The sequence below is a fragment of the Pholcus phalangioides genome, unplaced genomic scaffold, assembly GCF_987345545.1.
Source record: "Pholcus phalangioides strain wild (caught in Gottingen) unplaced genomic scaffold, Ppha-v1.0 ptg000017l_1, whole genome shotgun sequence".
Lineage (NCBI taxonomy): Eukaryota > Metazoa > Arthropoda > Arachnida > Araneae > Pholcidae > Pholcus > Pholcus phalangioides.
Window position 1 is genome coordinate 19,881,061 of NW_028301610.1, and position 22,257 is coordinate 19,903,317.

The 22,257-nt window shown below is 36.7% G+C and overlaps 1 protein-coding gene across 1 annotated transcript; it reads right to left on the reverse strand.

Moving 5' to 3' along the window:
- Positions 1 to 2,925: 2,925 nt before the first annotated feature.
- Positions 2,926 to 18,316, reverse strand: LOC149072506 (ribosomal oxygenase 1-like). Its single transcript, XM_089247218.1, has 6 exons — positions 18,160 to 18,316; positions 16,842 to 17,003; positions 14,848 to 14,944; positions 9,587 to 9,700; positions 3,201 to 3,307; positions 2,926 to 3,037 (listed from the first exon to the last, which is right to left on the reverse strand). Exons 2-6 carry the CDS (start codon positions 16,871 to 16,873, stop codon positions 2,926 to 2,928), a joined length of 462 nt encoding a protein of 153 aa, XP_089103344.1. The 5' UTR covers positions 16,874 to 17,003; positions 18,160 to 18,316.
- Positions 18,317 to 22,257: the final 3,941 nt, after the last annotated feature.

Genomic DNA, 22,257 nt, shown 5'->3' on the forward strand with positions numbered 1-22,257 from the left:
ATATCCAATGCAATCCATCCCAGCATGCACCCTTGGGTCGTATATACGGACGTCTGGCAACCCTTAAACCCCCCCCCCCCTCATGTTTTTGTTGTATCAGAGTTCCTTCGACACCTACGACCGAACTTTCCAAAATAAGCTCCACGGGTGCACCCGCACAAGTTAAAAACGCATCTTGCAAATGCAAAACTACTGAACACACTATTGATCGATATTAAGCGATTAAGCGGTATGCACAACAGCTGCGTTGCGTTGTCAAATGCTGCGACACATAGCAATAGTGGGCTCAAAACAGAGCGAAAGAGCCAAACAACATTGAACAGAGCAAGAAGTAAGTGATTGAGCAGTTTGTTCAATCGGTTCAACGATCGATGCCAGCTGTCGAAATTGGCAGTTTGCCGATCGTCAGAATCGGCGTGCATTGCCAGACAGGGATGTGCATCAAAAGAAAATGCCATCTTCCATTCTTTACTGATTGCATTACCAGGTGCAGACAAAACATATCGGCGCAGGTAAAATAAAAAAATTAAAAGAAACGTTTCTTCTATACAAGAGCCGAAATAATTGTGTAAGGGTACATAGTCCGGCCGATTTTTCAATTCTGACAGTCAATGTCCCATTCACCCGCGCAGGGAAGCACAGTAGGGGACTGACAGGGTTCCAGCCCGGGGATCCGAGATAATTCTCTTTTTTTTTTCACACTATCAATTCACCATACAGGCTCCCATGAAAAATCTGGCCAGGGCCCGTCAAAGATCCAGCTTAGGGGCTTTACTGCAGGATGTGGTTCACAACCTTTGGAATGCAGCGGCACGGTTGATTTCTTTTTCTGGATTGGAAGCCTCAGCCATACAAAATTAATGGGAAATAAATGGGTAAATATGAAACAATAAACAATTTACGGTCCAGTTTGGCTGATGTCAGGGCCCGGCAGTACAGCAACACTGCACTAGACCGGATGTTCATTTTTCCCCTCTGACTCCAGTATGAGGGAAAAAATCACAACGGCCCTGACTTGACCAACTCAGCTGGGCCCTTCTGAAAGACAGATTTCACATATTCCTTTTCCTATTCACAAGTTTCAAAGTCTGATATTAGACGCTTGTTATTTTCTCTATTGTCATGTTTTGTTGTCAGTCTAAGATCACAAGCTTGTCACTGTATTCTGATGGTTCTCTTTTGTCAGCTGCCTCCCTTGCATAATTCATGGTTGATCAGTGGCTCCCCAAAAGTTCGGCAGTTATTTTCCCATATAAAAGAACCACTTCAAAGCATGAATAGGCGCACAAATCAATATTTTTAGCTTGCCACGATACTCCACAAAGTTGCACACTTTTAAAAACACTGGTATTCCTTTAAATCCTGCCTAAATGTTGTGTTGCAACACAATTAATGGCAAATGAGTCCGATGTTTGTCTTCTCTTGAGCTCTCTCGTTCTGTCGCATGCTTATACCGTACGACTTAGCTAGTCAGTAAAGATCAATGCAATTAAAAAAAGGTAAATTATTTTTAAAAAAAACCTTTTGGGGGGAGAGAAATTTGTGCCTTTTAACCCCCCCCCCCCTCCAAGGATAGGGCTCACAGTACTAACAGTGCTGCAGCCCCGAGGCCAGGACAATCACCATTATTATTAAGGTCTGATGTGGTAAGAATGAATGTTGAACTTATCATGTATATTAAACGAAGAGTTTGCGATTTGAATGGTCATTTCGAAAAGGTGCTTTCACAAAAGTTACTCATTAAGCGGAATGGGTGACATATTATCTGGAGTTCAATAACATTAGAACCCATACAAGGCAATTGGCATTTCCAAAAAGTGACCCAGTAAGTGGAGTGACCTGTTATCTGGGTGATGCACTAACAGGGTTTGACTGTATTTGGATTTGAGTAATTTCCCCCAAAATATGAAACTGTTTTGTGAAAAAAACATAATAGAAAAAAATGGATTACATTTTTGGAATCAGTACTGCAAATAATATAAAAATCAGTTATCAAAACTAAAAAAACTTTCAAAAAGTATTTTTTGCGGACCTGTGTTATTGTTCCTCCAACATATCTGGTGAATGAATGGAAAGTACAGCAGATCAATAGGATGTAGCTCCACTTCCATAATTGGTTCTCCAACATCATTCTCATCAAAATTACCTAATAAATAAAGTTGAACAGATATTAAATTATGCTGCAAATTGATAATAGACATTTGGAGGTGTAACGTCCTAATCATGTATAACTCTCTCATGAAATCCATAATCACAGTGGAATTTTGGGGTTAGTGAGCATAATTTGCATGTAAACCAAAAAACTTGTATATCAAAATACATTTCCTTCATGAGAAATAATGTAAACTCAAATTTGTTCTACAACAGTATTCTTCACACCAGCTGTGATTCTTTCCAAAGATAACATGCAGATTGATTTATTTTATATTATTGTGTTTTTATTTATTTTATATTAAAATCTAGTATTACAGAATGATACAAGAGAGCTTGGGCTTCACTTTTAAATCTCGCTTGCATTAACACTTAAAAAGAGGGTGAGAAAAGTCTTTCATGGGCTCCATAGGCTCAGAGAGGGTCTCAAATCATACAAGAGGAACCAAAATGACAGGTGCAACCATTGAACTTGAACACATTTATAAAAAAATAAGCTAAAATAGAAATACTAAAAAAAAAGAAGCTTAAAATTAACTGCACTTACCACTAGAAAGCCTTGGAAGAGTTTCACATTCATTCCTGTAAGAGTGGAGGGGGTAAATATAGCAAACTTTACGAAAACAAATAGTGTCCATTACAAAATATTAGATGAAAACAATCATTTTCAACAAGTTGCAATAAGTAAAATAAAAGTTATTTTTTTAACAAGTTAATAAAAAATAAATAAGTTACAACCGACTGATTCATACAGGACGGAGGGGGGGGGGTGAATCACCTAGAGGCATAAACTTTCCACTGCTTGCAGCCTTCAATTTGCAAGACAAATGCTTCAATGTCATCATAATGTGGAGCAAAACCTTGAGATCCCGGCGGAGTTAAGTAACTGCAAACAAACAAATACACTTATTTATGGTCTAATTCTATAAGCCAATAAGTTTTTGCACTTTCTCAAACAAGCAAGAAATGATAAATCATGGACTCTTAACAAACAAACTGGACCAGATACAATGTGATACTGTAATACAATAAATCCCCAACAAACTTACACGTTTGCCCCAGTAAAGCTGGAAAAATATTCCTGCAGGAGCGAACAAAGTTTCATAATTGACTTGCTGTATTGTTGGGGATTGAGTATCTGAACTGAAAAACCTTTCTGTGGAAGAAAAAAAAAGACATATGGAATAAACTGTACAGCAGAAGTGTCTTAACTTCTGCTGAACGAACACTTCAAATTCATTGTTAATTACAAAACACCTAAATTATTGAATATATAATAAAGATTATCAGATCCCCTTCTAAAAATATTATTTGAATACCCAAAATAGTGCTGTAATTTGAAATGAAAATAAGTTTTTGCAAAAAAGAGAGAGATCAATGTTCACAAAAGTTTAGACACAATAAAAAATCTTTGCGATTGGTCGTCCACATATGCAAATTCTCTACTAATGATGTCATTACTATTCAGTATTTATGTTAAAGTATCAGTTATTTGAGATGCTGTGAGCTATAACGAGCAATTCTTAAAAAGTAAACAGAATATGGAAGTTAAAATTAGAAGGGTAGACTATTTCAGAAATTGCAGTTCTCTCACAATCTTTTAAAATGTCTGTCCACAGAGTATTATCTGGAGATGGAAAATATAGGGAACAACACACCAATCAGGAAGGCCGTGCATTATAGATAAAGGAGATGACAAGAATCTAAAGACTGGAATCTACACAAAGGATGAATGTGCAGCAATTTAAAAGCTTGTCTGGACTCTCAGTGTGTGAATGGATACAATTCATGAATGTATATGGGGAAAAAAGTATGGTATTATTTCAAAAATTATAAAAAAATCAGCTTGTGCATAAACACAAAGATTACAAAGGGCTGACAAGTGTGTGCCATATGAAGCCAAATTAGTTATTTTAAAAGATGAGAAGAAGCGAGACTTAGATGGGTCAAATATTGGAGATAATATTTGCATGATTTGCACAAGGAAACAGACTAATTGTAGTCTTAGGCTGGGATTACACTACAATAAAAGTTTAACCGGTTGAGCGGTGAAAGGTTTTTCGATTTCTATTTGAAAAATGGCATGAGGTTATACGGAAAAATACTTGTAAAGTGGCGAAGCTTCTTTATCTCAAGTAGTGCTATCCCCCCATCAAACATGCAGGACAACAGAGAAGGCGTGGTTGATGGGGTCCATCCAAGTGACAGGTTGGCTACACCTATTCCTAAGTGATCCTATTCTTTACTAATACACACTCAACTTCAGTACCTGTTCTTTTGTTACAGTATTGGCTATTTTTTTCTCCCTGTCGTGGTGACAGAACATATTTAGAAGTTCATTTTTCCTATTGCTGTGGAACCTCGCTAAAATGACACTTGATACAACGATATTTTTCAAGTATTGTTTGGAAATGTCTATATTCTAATGTTAATCAGCTGCCTCTCGATATAGCGATAATCCCTCTACAGCGATATTTTTTCTTAGTCCGCAGACAATCGTTATATTGATGTTTCACTGTATGTGTATTGTACTTTTCTCACTAATTTATTGGCGAAAAGAAGCGTTTATATTCTGTAAATGCATAGCAACACTATAACGGGATATTGGGATTACGCAACAAAATTTTTCTTTTCTTTTTTATTTAAAAAAAAATATTTAAGCCCGTTCTGAGTCTACGTAGAGTTTCACAGCATTACAATCCTTTATAATCGCACTTCCTTGCAATTTTTTCGTTGCTCTTTCGCTGACGTTGCATGCGACTTATCATTTTGTGGTATCACTAAAGTATCTTAGCACATTTTATCCGAGCTGTGTGATGCACTTTCCCAATGCATACTTTTCAGTTCAATCGAATAGCTTTTTCGCAAGGGAAAAAGCTGCACAGTTTTAAACAGTATAGGAAATCTATGAAAGCAACACACATTATGTGTGATAAGGCACAAAAATATACATATATGGCGTACCTTGAATTTCCTAGAAAGTTGAAAATAACAGTAGTCGATGATTTTAATTACATAAACATCGATATTATATCTTATGAGTAAATTTGAAATATGAAATGAATTGGAAAAAATACCTTCGTTTTTATTTAATCTATTTATACAACACGAAATGATTTATACTTCACATATAAAAAACTAACTGATTATAAAATATATTGATTTTATGTGTATATGGAAGGAAGCAATATTATGATGTATTTAATACATGCCATTAATAATTTAGGATACATTATAAATGCAAGCGTTTTAAAAGCCTATTTGAGCCTCGTTCAAAGTTGAGCCAATGTTCAGCAACGCGATGTATCTTACAGAATTTTTTTTTTCCTTTTGATGAAATTTACTTTCTTTGATGATATACTGACCAAACAAAAATAAAAGGTAACAAAAGAAATGGAATATTTGTCAAAATTGTAATTGAATTAACGTTAACAACTGCTTTTCAGGGTTTATCTCAATGTAATGCCACGTTCAGTTGGTCACATATAATTGAATTTTTACGCTTTGCGTAAATTGCATGTGTTATCATAGGATTCTACAAACAAATTTGAAGAAAAAAACCTGCATACATACACACATACGCAGTTGTACCCGCTTATAACGAAGTTAGAAAAAACAGCAAATGTATTCAATATACGAGAATTTCATTATATCCGTACCAGCTTGGAAAATGATACGATTAAGCGAATAACACATTTTGCACGAACGATATACATTTTTCAGTAATCTTTACATTCTCAAAATAAATAGATTAAAATAATGCCTTTTAATAAAGATTAAAAATTTAATTGATGAGATAATAACATTCCATATGAATAAATATGTGCCGATTATTATTTTTCTTGGTATGATTGTAAATGTCAAACGTATTGCGTTTAAATCATTTTTGCCTATAAGCATGCAAAATATGTCTTTTATTTTAGTAAGTGCGTAAACACCAAACAGTTTTTGGTCTCTTTTTTTTAAATCATTCAAAGAGAATGAAAGAATTATACAAAAGTAATTATATTCTCAAATCCGGACCACAATCATCCCATTCTTTTTTGCATGCATTGTATGTATTACGAAAGCTACTATATATATCGATTAGCTTTGTGTATCAAAAGTAGGCCTATACACAGCATAGGCGCTCTCAGAATTTTCTCAAGAATGGTGGAGGGGGGGGGTCAAATTTGTTTTCTTCTGAAGGGGGGGGGAGTAAAGTTTTTACTGAAAAATAACGCTATAATATCGGCCAAAGCTTGAAATCCAAACCCCCTTCTCCCCTTTTCATACGCCAACGAAACATTCTGTATTTGGGGGAATCGTTTCATGCCTTGACGCTGCTCAGAAAACATGTCAATTTCAATATTATTTTTCACAAACCGACATCTCTCCATGATTTTTTTCTTTCAAATTTCACATAAAAAAGAAAAAATTCTTGCGTAGTAAAAGAAATTAAGATGTCGGATAAAACAGTAGATTTTGCTTTCAAAGACAAATTAAACATGCAGCACAATGTTTCAAAAAGGCCACATCACATACGTTTTCAAATAAAGAAAGTCTTGGTTTTGACGTATACCGCGTACAAGCTATTTCTTTATAAAATTCTTTGGTAGGGAGCAATTCACATAGACTATTATTGCTTTCAAAAGAGAAAAAAAGTCTTTCTGATCTTTATATGGATCTCTAAGATATCGATATACCGATTCCTTTGATCGTCAGAGTTGCTGTCGCTAACCATAGTTATAAATGGTCACAATTATCACCAAACAATATGTCAACGTGATGATGACCCTAAACCATAAGAATCGATATATGGGGGCCGGTCAAAGCACAAAATTTGGACATTGGCTGGGCAAACTGCCAAATTTCGGGCTTCGCCACTATTATGCAGGGTCGCAACTAGATGCTTGGTCACCCGGGGCAAGTGCGCATTTTGGCGCCCCCTTGTAATGTTGAAGGTAAGGTTTGAGAATGAAATTTGCGCCCCCCCCCCTCTGGTCCAGCGCCCAGGGCACGAGACCCGCCTGCTCTCCCCTAGTTGTGGCCCTGCTATTATGTGTGTGTATATATTTATTTATTTATGCAGACCAAGAAAGAAATATCGTTGTATATTGGTTATCGTTATAACGAGAGGCAGCAATTTGACATTATAGTAGTGACATTTCCGCACAAAACTTGAAAAAAATATCATTGTTGAAGGATTTATCGCTTATTGTTGTAGCGGGGTTTCACTGTATTTCAAAAATTTGCAAAATATAATTAAAACATGTAAAAAAAATACAGATATTGTGTATTAACAAATAGCACGATATATTATGCGTCTCAAATTAAATCTATATACATATAACTCAGAATAAATTCTAAAAAAAAATAAATTCTGGAAAAAAATTTAATTTAAATTTCATCTTCCAGTCAATAAACTTTTTTGTTGGATTTTAGTGGATTGTATACGTTTATTTATGTGTTTATATACAGTGAAATCTCGTTACAATGACACTCGATACAACGATAAATCCTACTACAACGATATTTTTTCGTCTTATTTAGCAATGCCTATAGCCTAATATTAAAGTGCTGCCCCTCGATATAGCAATAATCCTTCTACAACGATATTTTTCATGGTCCCGAGAATATAGTTATATCGAGATTTCACTGAAAAATTAAAATAAAAAAAACCAATATTTTTCAGAAAAATGTTTTCGTACAGCTTCACATGTTGTGAATATAAGTGGGGAAAAAACAGTTTCCCCTCCTTGGAAAGATAAACAGTTTCTCTCTCTCTCTCTCTCTCTGTACCACCCCTCCCTAATTCCATTCTAACAATCTAGCACATTCTTACTTTCAAGTTACAAGTAAAAAAGCCACACCTTATTCTGTACAGACGGTATTTATTGTGATGGTCTACAACCAATTCATTGTACTGTTCAACCGAGCGCTTCATTCATTTGAAGGATTAGGAGGAGTTGAACGTGTCAGTCAAGGTACAATAGGTCAAGGGGGAAGGAACAGGTCTTCCATGACCCATGTATTCGTCACCACCCCTCAAGGATTGGAAAAAGTTTGACCCATATATTCGTCATCACCACTCAAGGATTGGAAACATTATGACCCATATATTCGTCATTGCCACTTGACTGGTTAATACAGGTTCTTTTATAAAACTTGAAAAATGAAACCAATAAGCGCATTGGTTAAATTGGAGCGAATGTAATTGATACGATTATTGGTTGTTTTTCTTAAGTTTTATAAGGACTTTTATCGATTTTTTATAGTGTAATTCCGGCCTTAGACAAGGTGGTTCACTGATGGTTTTGGCTACATTCTACTACAATGGACATCTATTTATAGCATCTCAGAGGTCACCAAAATCCTCAGCATTACCTACAGACACTACAAAATGATCTATTACTCTGGTGAACCTGTAGCTGGTCTCTCAGTGTGAGTTCCAGCAAGATAAGGCAGGCAGGCCCTAGTCACGTAGGCAGATCATGCAAAAGCCTAGTTTAATAAGCAAAATATTAAAGTGTTTACTGGGCAGCATGTGACCCCATCTCAAACCTGTTTAGAATCTTTAAGGCATTTTGTCAAGAAGTTTATGAAAATAATTGATAGTATTCCTCTGCAAAAGATCTTGGAGCTTCCGTTGAGATTTATTGGCATAGTTTTGAGCTGCAGATAATGCAAGAACTAATTTCTTCATGGAAATCTGCATTAACTTACTTATTAAGGAGATGGGACATCTGATCAGACTTTAGATAATTTGACTTTGTCTAAACTTTTGTGTTGATTGTTTATATGCTATTTTTGTTTATTTTGTCATTATGTTGTATATAAAATGTATAGTCTAGTTTTATAAATTTGAAAATAGTGAACATATTCACCCTATTAAGTGGTAATTGATTTGTGATTTTGCAATCAATAGCTTTCGGATACTTTATGTAATCCCAACTAGTATCTAAACTTTTGAAGTGCACTGTATTCGCTTCAATATCTCAGAGATAGGAAGTGGGGTGTGTTTGGTCTTCAGAGGTGCACTGTATCAAATACAGTTATGCATTGCAATCAAACAAATTAATCATAGCCTAATTGCGTAATTCTAAGAGTTAATTTTTGGCTTTTGCGGCTAATTCAAAGTTCCTATGATAAATACGATATCTTCAAAACACATGTTACAGTTCTTCTCTTTATTAGCTGTGTTTTCAGCTGTAAATTTTTATGCAGAGATATCTTGACTAACAAATCTTTTGGTTAACAAAGATTTTTTTTTCAACTTTGGCTAAAGAACCTTTTTATTCATATGTATGCACAACCTAAAAGTACTTCCATACTAATGAGTGAAGAGACATGGAAATGCATAATATCTCCGTGCACATAACACAAAAATTTCAGAAAGGGAAAGATAATATCAAGAGGAAAACCCTCTATTATTCATATAGAAGAAAACAATTACACTATAATCCGCCCAAACCAAAGGACCATATGCTCTTCCATCATATTCTTGGACAATCTTCTTTCCATCCTCATACTTGACAATATCAATGTTTGTATTGAACTCCAAGTGTTCCTGAATGGAAATTATATTTAAAAAAAAAACATGCACAATACCAATATTATGTGCTTAACAAACTTTAGCATTTCGATGCAATTTAAATTGAAAGATCTGTTCTAACAAAACATTTGAATATAATTTCTAGGTAAAAACTAGAGTTTGAAAACATGGAGAAAGGGCTCAGCATATATGATTTCCTTCCCACATCACCTCAAATTCAAGCAGAAAGAGGGCATTTAGAGGATGTTATTTTCACAATGCACAGATGTCTATATTGTAGGAAGGAAGACGTCCTATCTTTCACGGTAAGATACGAGCGCCCTCTGACGATGTGTATAGAGCTGAGAGATGCAGACGTCGACGTGCACGTGGGTGAGACCCAACGTGGCCTCCCACACTGACGCTTTTGTTTTATTGTTTTGTTTCTCATTTTAATCAAGATAAACATAATAAACTGTCTTAGTGTCCCATTAAATGTGTCCTATAGTGATCATTCCCCACATTTGGGGGCTCAGCCGGGGCCCGCCCTTTCAACCCAACCATCCCCTAGATAAATGACGAGTGTAGTAAATTTCGTAGATGACACGAAAATCGAGTGCTATTCCACGTATATGTGTGCATCTCTGGATTACTTGCAGACTTTTTGTTTTCATCAGACGGGGTGAGTTCTTTTTCTCATAATGGAGATTTCTCTCGGAGAAATTCCATCCATTGCTCAAACTCTAAAATTTGCGAAATCATCAATCATAAAGCTCTCAAATGACATCATTTTTGACGAACCCTTCAATCGAAGCAGCAGAAAAAAAGCTTCGAGCTTTCAAGGGATTTCCTTTTAATGTTGATGTTTCCGAAGGAAAAAAAATAGTCCTAGAATCATTTAATTTGTCCCGGTTAATTTCAGTCGGAAATGCCCAGCATTTGGAACTCCCAGAAACAAAGGAACAGATTTGCGAGGAAATTTTTAATTTTTTGTCGAATGTGCAAGACTTTCACAATTATAATAGTAGTAATCATAATTCTTCAGAGGAGGACAGTGATGATGATGACGCCAAAACCTCCATATCGCAGGCTTCAGTTCATGAAAAGAAAAAAGAACACCCACTCCACCAGGGGCGTAGCCAGAAATTTCGTTCGGGGGGGGACCACTTTCATTTTGGGGGGGGGGGGAACCAAAGTGACAGAACAATGGATTTGGCCATCTTTTTCCCTTTTTTCGGTCATTTTCTCACATTTCAGGGGGGGGGGACCAGACCCCCAAGTCCCCCCCCCCTCGCTACGCCCTTACACTCCACACCTACGCGACCCCACCACATATCCACCCTCACACTAAGCAGAACAGAGACTCGTTCACCCCACGGGATCCCTTGCATGTAAACAAAAATGCTGTAGTGACGAGAATTCCGAACCCTCCCTTCGAAAATCATCATAGCTGTCAAGACGGAAGTTATTGGCTGGTTTTGAACGACTTGAAAGAGACGATGAGGTCTTTCTCGGGGAAAGATACATATGGTGTGAATGCTTTCATCGGGGACGTGGAGGAGAATTTTTCTCTTTTTCCTTCCCTAAACGAACAACAAAAAATCATGCTCGTAAAACGAAACCTTGTAGGCCTCGCGAAAATGTTCGTCCAGTCTCAAAGAGGGCTAACGACATGGAAAGCAATAAAGGGAGCACTAATTGAGGAATTTAGCATGAAGATAAACAGTGCTGAATTGCACAGACGACTTCAACAACGGATAATGCGTCCATCAGAACCCTTTCCGAATATTTTATAGCTATTCAAGAATTAGCTAGCCATGGCAATGGTATTATCGATGATGCATCGATTATAGAGTATTATATAAACAGTATTTCTGATTTCCCAGCAAATAAATTTTTACTCTATGGGTGCCAGACGATTGCCGAATTCAAAACAAAATTAATGATGTATGAAAGTCTTTAATGAAACAAGCCGTAGCCGATCCTCGAGTGTATTTCATCATTCAACTAACGATGCTAAAAATTCTCGTAATATAAACAATTGGTTCCGCAAGCGTGACCTGAAATTAAGCAGTCAAAAGCCAAACCTGTTTCGAAAACTTTTATACACCTAGGCAATCAAAGCAGATCACGTGTTTTAATTGCAATGGAAATGGTCATATTTCTAGACTATGTCCAGAGAAACATCGAGGACCAAAGTTTATTTCCTATTCCGAATTTGGTCATAAATCTGACGCGTGTCTGCAAACCATCCAAAAATCCTGGCATGATGCCACTGACGTAAATAATACCTACCAAGCTACTCCACTAGATAAAATGTGTAAAGATGTTCGAATCATGGGTGCTAGAATAAAATGTTTAGTTGATACAGGTACCCAAATGACTCTCATGAAAGAAAATGCATGGATCCATCTGGGATCACCAAAGCTAACAACGAATATTAGTGTTCTAACTGGATTTGGTCGTTCACAAATCCGTGTCATTGGTTCTTTTGAAACGACGCTTTCCATTGACGATCAGAACCTTACTGCTCAGATACACGTTGTGCCGAATCCGTCCATGATATTTGATATTATCTTAGGATGTGATGTTATAAACCAAGCCAAACTCACTATTACACCCGATGGTGCGATATTTTCCAACCTTCAGAAGCAGACGTTTGACGATGCATATAAACCACTCGTTTATTCGATACTTGAAGAAAACCCTAAAATTGACATTTCGCCCTTGGTCTCGAAAGAAACTCAAACTGACGGTGACCAATTATTTCCATCTGATGTGCCTACTAAACCCGAAACTGTGAATGCTGAACTTTGCATCACGGTCACAGATGGCAAAACAATGTGCCATTCTCCCAGACAACTACCTTTCATCGAACGTGATATTGATGAGGAACAATTCTTCGATTCGCTTGAAGACGATATTGATGATGAGAAAGAGATGAGTCCTGTGTGCGATAAGCTGGTTGCACATATGGTCAACACCGATGACGAGAAGGTGGTGGAACATTCAACAGCGTCCGCCGTCATGGAAGCTGAACCTGATAACATTAATGATGAAGGTTGTTGCTGTTTCTTCCCTCTAGTTGCCGAATTGATGCATTGGACAGATGTGAAAGAAAGTGCTATAGTGTTTGTGTTGGTGTTACTTCTGCTATCATCTCTACAATATTTTTCATATATAAGTGTTGCAGCATACCTCTTCTTTGCAGTTTTGGCAGTCACTATGTCTTTTTGGACATCCAACAGCGTTCATCAAGCTGCCCGAAAACCTAATAGAAAGACTGCCAAACCGAGTAGTTTGCATCCCCATCAAAAAGACTAAATCCCTTTGAACACCTACAATATCAATCACCTTGGACATCTGCCGACGTCCAACAAAAACTCCAAACATATGTCAAAGATTAGAAAGACGTATAACTATCGTAGAAGACCTCCAATGAAATACAAACTGAACGACGTTGTCACAATAATATGAATATTTGACTTTTTGATTTTATTTTATGTGTATACTTTTTTTTCTGCTTTCTTTTCATTTTAATGTGATTGATTTTTTTATTCATGATCCTATTGATTTCGTATATCCATGAATAATAGATGATTATTATGATTATGAGCGTATTATTTCATGATTAGGCGTATTATCATTTTTCAATAGACATGTCATTTTGAAACTTACGAAATATTTTTTTTGTGTGTTTATGTACATATATTTTCTTCTTTCAGCGTGTTTTCTATTTTTCGATAATTTTTCTTATTTGATGTGTTTTTGTCGCTGATGTACATTTTTACGTGTTTTTAATTTTTAGTTATGAGTCAATATCTTTTTTTTGTTTGCGGATGTGCATAGTGGTTATCATTTCTAAGATGCCTTTTATTATAATTATTATTGCCGTTTAGCCGTATTATGCTGAATGTTTTTCATTTTTTTTAAATTTTTCCTTGCACGTTTTTTGTCTATTTGCTTATATGTATGTACATTATATGTATGAGTATTGCACATGCGAGGGCGCTTGCTACAGCTCAGAATGGCAGATGTAGGAAGGAAGACGTCCTATCTTTCACGGTAAGATACGAGCGCCCTCTGACGATGTGTACAGAGCTGAGAGACGCAGACGTCAACGTGTACATGGGTGAGACCAGACGTGGCCTTCCACACTGACACTTTTGTTTTATTGTTTTGTTTCTCATTTTAATCAAGATCAACATAACTGTCTTAGTGTCCCATTAAATTTGTCCTATAGTGATCATTCCCCACAATATTGTATAGCAGGGGTTTTTTTTTATCAAAGAAATGTACAAGCATACATATACATATAGAGACAACTATTTGATACCAGCAAACTAAAGGTTTTCAACCTTTATTAATCTTTAGAAGTTATATACTAAAAAGGGCTCTGTGGAGCCTTTTTTTAGTACATAACTTCTAAGGCAGAGCCCCAAAGACCCTTTTTTTGTTACTAAGTTATCAAAAATTTATTGATTTATTTCAGTTTACTCAAGTGGCCACAGAGTTCTTTGGTCGGAAGTGCACACAGAGCCCTAAGGACTTAGTGGGGGGGGGGGCATCAGTTAGAAGCCGCTGTTGTACAGTAAACTCAATTTAAAAAATTGTAGCAGACTATATACAATGTTTTCCCAATTGAATGCACTATACACTATATTAAATGCCCACTTGTATATTTTCATTTCATACAGTTACTACAAACACTCAGCAGCTTACTGTTTTGATTTCAAGTCGGTAAATATAATATGCATCACCCTGTATATAACATGAAAAAAAGTATATTTTGGTAGAATTTGAACAAAGGTTAAGTGCCCCAAAGGTTCTGAAAACTGCTGCTTTAAAAACTAAGCAGTAAAAGCTCATGTTTAGAAGAAATATTGATGTACATTAAGCTTTCAAAACTCCAATAACCCAGTTAAAATGTTTTTAATTATAATAACCTTCAAATTCTAAACCTTAAATATTTGAAAAGATCAAGTTTCTGAAAAATGCATCATATTATATCAGGAAATAACACCACACAGTATATAGTTTAGAAAATGTAATATTAGGGGAACAAAAACATAACTCAAAAGCCCAACAGCTGTAAATAAGAGACTGTGCATCAACTCATGACAGATAAGCTGACAAAAAGAGAGACAAATTACAAGTAAAAATGGAGATTAAAAGTATAGCACCTTTTCCAATATTTTGCTGAACTCATCACAGCTAAACAAACCATCATAATGACTTGGCTTTCTCACTAAATAAAGGTGTTTTTTCTCCCATTCATCTCTGCAATTAACAAGTCAATGTAATTCAGCATACAAGACAAATTTCAAAAATACATATTCAATGCTTTAGCTGTAAAATGATACATTTATTGAAACAACACTTTACGAGTCCCAATTTAAGAGTACCTCTACTAACAAACGCCTCGATTTAGGAATTTTTTAGCACACAGATTTTTTTTTAATGATTTTTCTTTCTTGGCAAACGAATACAGATTCAGCTAACAAGCATTTTCATTGATATGGATGCACATGCTAACAAACAGCTGAGTCATGAGCTGAATTTTAGTACCAATAATCATCAGAATTACTGTCACTGGAGCCTGATAAACTCATGTCCACCTCAGAATCTTTTTCCAGATGTACTTCCACTTCAAAAGAGTAGTGGGGCTTTTTGAACCAATGCATGTAAAATGAAACATTTGGTTAACATAGAATGCATTAGAAAACTAATAAGCCTATGTTTTTGAAACACATTTTTTCAGTGCAAGACTTAGCATCAAACTGAATGTATCAGACACAGAAATGGGCTGACCAAATCACAAATGAAATAATGGGGACACCTATGAACTCGACTGGGTTGTGTCAACACCAGCTTCATAACGGTTGTGTACACACAGTGTAAAATAAAAGTTATCTTCAGCACCTTATTTTCTTGTAAATTCTAATTCATCCAACTTTGAAGCTGTTCATTTTAATGTTTGGTCCGTTTTTGTCTTTTTTAAAGCACTCCTTAGTATTTAAAAAAACCTTAAATTTTTGGCAGTACCTGGAGCGGATTCAAGGATTTTTCACAGAAACTTATGGGAAATCTTTGGCTCACAAATTATCTTTGTTTGCCAAAGTATCACTGTATTTATGATAAAATAGTTGCATGTAGGGAGTATATACAAATTCTAATGGCAAATGAATTTCAGCACATCATATCCTTCTACTATATCTGGAGAACCAAACTGTATGTTACAAAATGTGATATTAAGAATGTTAGTTATTGTCCCAGATATTCAAAAAAAAAACCACTTCATCACCATTGTTTTGCAAAACAAGAAACGGACATGAGGGGAGGGTGCTTGTACTCCAAAAGATATTCTCTTCCTTTCTTGGACTACATCACTGTTCAGGAACAGTGAAATTTCAAGTTACTTTAAAAAATTAAAATGTTACAATTAATTACATTTTTATAATATAAAATTGATTTTTCTGTCTGTGTGTATGTTCTCTATACAAATCTACAATTTTGGATCTATCATCACCAAATTTTGCATATATACCAAACGAAACCCGACTTGAACAACAGGCTACTATAAAATTTGTCAGAGCTGGGAAAATGCCTGAAATGGGCAAAAACCTGTCAGGCAACAATGGTTCCTGAGCCCCAACAATCACTTTCGGAATGTTTACTTTGGTTACCGTGGTTCCCTAGCAATGCATCTCAGACATGCATACGTCCTTACAGTGGTTTGCCACTTCTTTAATCCTGCCAGTATTATGTATAATAGTTTATTTCTTTATAATGGTTTGTCCCTTTTTCAAATCTTCCAGTAATTGAAAAAAACCCAGGCAGCACTGGGTATTATAGCTAGTATTTTTATGATATAGATTATGTGATGATATATTTTAAGTTTAAAGAATATATAAAGCAAATACCTATAATTTACTTTAGTACTTATATTTATCAATTTTCATGGCATATATTTTTTAAGTAAATTTCTCCTTGTTCTTTTTATTATCGTATATCCTCTCATATGTTATATAAATTTGCCTATCTCATCAGTGAAGTATTACAGGGGGTTTTTCTGTTAATTTGTAATTCTTGTGCTTTCGTTATTTAAACAGATCTTCATGGACTTTGAAAACATAGCAAAATAAATTTTCAGTACAAATGAATTTAAAGTACAAACGTAAAGAACTGTTTTGGGACTTTTGGGAACATCAGCAACTTGAAAACATGTTCGGCTTGTGGATTTCAACATGTGGGGCAGGTTCAGCAGGATTATTCTGGATGCTCATCTTCCTTTTCCTTTTACCAACAGTTGGAGTGGACAAAGATATTCCTTTGCAGACTGAAAGAATTCACAAAACCAGGTACGAATGAAGAAGGAATGTTGAAGTAAGATTATTCCAGTATAAGTAAAAGAATTTACAAGCGAATAAAATGTTTCTAATCTAAAATGTTTCATAAATATAAAATCTATCAGATGTAAAATTAACTATTATGAAGACACCAATCATTATAAAGGAAAGATCAATAAATAAAAAAACTAGCCTGCTATATTTACTTAAACCTAACACCCCTCTCCAAACCATATCTCCTATGCACCTTCATCTTCCAAAATCAAAAATTTGTAGTTTTTTTTTTTTAATATTGCTTATTGAATTGAAAGTGCATGTAAAAAAAGTTTAATTAAAAAAAAAAAAGACACTTTAAATTCAAACACAAAGACCACAACAGACAAAATGCCCAGCAAAGTGGCTGAAAAACAAATTTGATGATGATGTCACATTGATGCTGGGGAAGGGGACCTACGACAGGGCTTGACTAATAAAAAAATTTAGGAACCACTCAAATTTCTTGGGGGAGGTGCAAAGCATTTTTTTCCCAAAGAAAACCAGTAAAAAATACTGGGGGTGGGGGTTTTTTCTCACTCATCAAGGACTTGACAACCACTACTTTTCCATGTTGGTAGACATGCTGAATTAATTTTCAAATTGTTCTCAGACTTCAATTTAAGTAATTAAAAGTAATAAGTAAAGTAATTTAAGTAAGCAAATCAAGATTGGTGTCAATGACAATTTTTTGCAGTGCCTGGGATTGGTCAAAATTTGTGTGCATATGTCAAGGACTGAGGAGTTGAAATTCTATTATTTCTTCCATGAATGATGACAGGTTACCTCTTCCAGTTTTATACTCCCAGAATGCCCTTTTCTTTTCAAGGTAATGATTTAACATGTTATATTTGAACCAGAGGGGGTGGAATGAACAAACATGCTTTTTACAAACCAAGGGAATCGTGTCATTTAAAACATAATATAGTTTTGTCTTAGATTCCTTCCACTGATGTACCCCACCCACTGATTCCAAACAGTCTTTGAAAATTACCGCTAACCTTTCCCTCAAGAGTTGTTGGTTTTTCAAAAACTTTGATTAACTTTTTTTCTTATGATTATCTGACTCAGCAATTTACCAAAAAATAAATAAGAAAAAATGTTCATAATTACATGGACCAAGTCTAGAATCACTTGATTGACCTTCAGCTGTAGTGATCGATGAACCAGCATTTGTTAGAGAAGAAAGTCTCTGGGTGCTTGATATACTTGTCATAGTATCAGTATTCATGACAGCTCCATTGACATGAGGGGATCCTTGCAGCTTGGACTTCAGCTTTTTCTCAAGCTTAAATAGAATTATTTCACAACAATATTAGAATTTTGAAAATGTATATAGGCCTACTTACACTAAATTACATGTAATAATATAATTTTAGAGTGGATCAAATGAAAAAAATGAGAAACAGAATGAAATGACAGTCTATTTCAAATGTAATCTCCAAAGCTACACCAAAGCCCTTAAATAGTAGAATTGGACCTTAGGATATAGCTTATGGAAATTTAAACTACCAGGCTATATCAGGGCTGAATGAATGAACGCCAGGGGTTCTGTCACCGGACTTATCCCGTTGCCGAGATCTCTTCCAGCCCAGCTTCGTGGCAGAGTCTGGAACAAAGTGAGTGCACCTAACAGTCTGAGTCTGTAGCTAGTGTTGTGCTTGATATTTCAGTGCTGCCATCTATACTTCAAATTGTGAGTGAAGTCTAATGATTGAATATTTGTTACGTTGTAGGCCTGTTGCTCTCTGTGGCGAGACTTTTAAACAGGGAGATCGGCTCGCATTCGAGTCTTGAAGTTGGAAGCCACAGAAAACCAACTTCAGCCGACCACCACTGTGGCGCCGGTAGGGTTCAAACCCAGATACTCGCGATGTGAGTCCGTCATTATGACCACTCGACCACCATAGCGGCCGCTATATCAGAGCTGGCATAATTGCAAAAAAATCTAGACATCGAAAAAAAAAATTTCCCACAGGAAAAGCTCCAAAATTAATGTTTAGTTTGACTTTTTAGAAATAAAAAGAAGGTAAATTCTGCCTTCCAGGGCTGGATTTGAACCCGCACCTAAATCCTATAGGATTTATTATTATTATATTAGGCTGGAACTTGTCCTCTTCTACACGAAGATAGGTTCCCCCACTCTCCTCAGGATAAACTGATTTTCTTAATATCCTACTACTACTACTTAACCATAAATGCACCTCATACTCATTCCTCCATAGAATTCTAATGAATCGGCACATGCTGGAATGAGTGTTCTGGGTGTATGTGTGGCCTCAATGTAGGGTTACTAACCGTCCTCCTTTTTGATGTCATTTCAAGCATCCTACGTTTTGGAAAATTCACCCTTTTGTTCTACTTTTCAGGGGTTTGCAGTTTTTATTATTATTTTTCTACACTTTCAAACATATATTTCTTCATTAATACACTGCTGGCCACCGTAAATGCAACACCCTGAAGGAAGCATGCAAATGATATGAAACTTACAACATGCATTAGCGGAGGTGAGATATGCAAATGATTAGAATTTCAGCGCAGACGCACATCACGCGCGCCTGTGGCGCCACTTCAAAGCGCTATTTAAGGCTTGGAGATTTCGACGATTTGAAGTACGGCAATTGTGTTTTTCTTGTGGTTTTTTCAAAAAAACGATCAATTATGCCTCGTAGAAAACAGCGATCATCTTTTGATCAAGTATCCGAGTTCGACAGAGGAAGGATAGTGGCCTACCGAGATTGTGGATTATCTTTCAGGGAAATCGGTAGTCGTGTTGGACGAAACCAAACAACTGTAACGCGGATATGTGATCGTTGGATGCAGGAGGGTACGACGGACCGACGTGTTCGATCGCATCCACCTCAGTGCACCACTTCACGTGATGACAGGCGTATTGTGCGTATGGCAGTGACGGATCGCTCAGTCACATGACGAACCATAGCACAGCACATTCAGTCTGTACCGCATCATCCAGTGTCTGCGCGTACCATTCGACGCAGTTTACAGCAGAGTGGTCTGTCCGCAAGACGTCCATTGCTTCGACTACCCTTGACGCAGAACCGCAGACGTCTCCGCCGTCAATGGTGAGATGAAAGAAGGATGTGGACGGCACAATGGAATGAAATTGTCTTTACTGACGAGTCACGCTTCTGTCTGCAACACCACGATGGTCGGATTCGAGTCTGGAGACACCGTGGAGAGAGGATGCTGAACAGCTGCGTTATGCACCGCCACACTGGTCCTGCACCGGGTATTATGGTATGGGGCGGTATTGGATATCACTCTCGCACTCCTCTAGTACGCATTGCCGGTACTTTAAAAAGCCAGCGCTACATCTCCGAGGTGTTGGAGCCAGTTGTCCTTCCTTACCTTCAGGGCTTGCCCACAGCCATATTTCAACAGGATAATGCGCGACCACACGTGGCACGCATGGTCCAAAGGTTCTTCGTCAATCGCCAGATTGAATTGCTTCCCTGGCCAGATCGCTCTCTGGATCTTTCGCCGATAGAAAACATGTAGTCCATGGTTGCTCAACGATTGACCCAGATTACATCCCCAGCTGCCACACCAGATCAACTTTGGCAACGCGTGGAAGCTGCTTGGTCTGCTGTACCCCAAGAACACATCCAAAGTCTCTTTGAATCAATGCCGAGGCGTGTGGCAGCGGTGATCTCCAACAATGGCGGCTACTCTGACTACTGATTTTGGCAGGAACCACACTTCACAGAAGTCTATAAATTTAATCATTTGATGCTCGGTCAACATGTTATCTACAAAATAAATATTGTTGCGATATCTCTTGTCTTTCTTGGTGTTGCAATTTGGGTGGCCAGCAGTGTATGTGTTTTTGTTTTTCTTCCCACGTGCATTCACCAATAGCCGTCGAAATTCCCATAATGTTTTGTTTTTACTTTTTTTAGTGGTTCTATTTTAGAGTTGTGAAAAATCATTCTTGTGGTCAGTTTTATTGGTCGGAATAGTGGCACCATTTATTGTGAACATTGGGATAAGCGACGTCATTAAGGGTGCACGCATATGCAGCATTTTTCAACCTATGGTTCACAAAGATGGGACAGGTGATCTGCAGACAGCCTAATATTTTTTAAAAAGTGAAAATTATTTGATTATTTTTATTGTCACGAATAATAAAAAATAGTCACAAAGGTTTGAATAAAATTTCAGACGCATATACAGCAAGTCAGTGGTTATCAAGATGGGCATTGCCAAACTTTGTTATAGGTGATCTGTCAATATCGATGTGTGCCTGTTCAGTGCTTTTAACCCTCCGAGGATCACAGAAGATTTGAAAAAAAAACACACTTCAACTTCAACAAAATGTTTTCAAAAGTGGCCAGCTAGAAAATGATTTTCCCTCCTTCTGCTCTACAGGACATCCGAAAAAGAGTGGTAGGGATTTGGCTGAAGTGATATTTGTGTCACACCTACTTAATGCTTCTATTCTTCAGGCAGAACGGAACAGCTGTCGTATGGTCCGCCACTTGGCGATTTTTTGGCGCCACACATGTCTGATGGCCCAACGAAGAGTCGCCAAGGCCATCAGACACTGCGGACGCCGAAAGAAAAACATCAGCGTGCAAAACATAATAGAAACCACCAAGCATAAAAATATCAGTTAAAAAAAATTACACCTGGTCCATTTTTTTAATAATAAAAAGATCAGGGCATAAGGAATTCCAGGCATAAATATTCTATGCATTAAAACTAAACCCGGACACTTTTTTTAATAAACGAATCCGGGCATGAAAAATTCTGTAGGTTCATTTTAAATAATAAACCGATAAAACAGAAGGCATGGCAATGGATGAATAACTAATAAATACAACGAAATAATAAAATGGTATGATACAACCTGAGCAGTAGATAATAATCCAAATGACGTAAGCTACAGAAGGGAGGAATAATAATCAAAGAGAGAAAGACGCGCTGGAAATGGAACAACGGCTGCTTAGAATTTTTGAAAAAACGCGGTGAACAAAAGAAAGATCCTGTTTGGCGAAGTCGCCAAAGTCGTGGCGGACCATACTGCATCTGTTCCATATTTATCATAAAATAAAGATTTATATTTTTTGGATAATCCGAGTTCGTCTCAGAAAAGATTGAGGGACCAGGTTAGTGAGTGATCTAGAGCAGTGGTTCCCAACCGGAGATGCGGGAGAGCATTTTTAGGGGTGCGAGATAGAAAATAATAAC

Excerpts from the sequence above, each read along its gene's own strand:
- LOC149072506 (XM_089247218.1), bottom strand. The coding sequence starts at position 16,873 with ATGTTCCCAAAAGTCCCAAAACAGTTCTTTAC. Across the intron at positions 3,308-9,586 it reads TGGTTTGGGCGGATTATAGT|AAAGGTTTTTCAGTTCAGAT; the intron begins GTAATTGTTTTC and ends TTTCTTCCACAG. Across the intron at positions 3,038-3,200 it reads AGCTTTACTGGGGCAAACGT|TTACTTAACTCCGCCGGGAT; the intron begins GTAAGTTTGTTG and ends GTTTGTTTGCAG.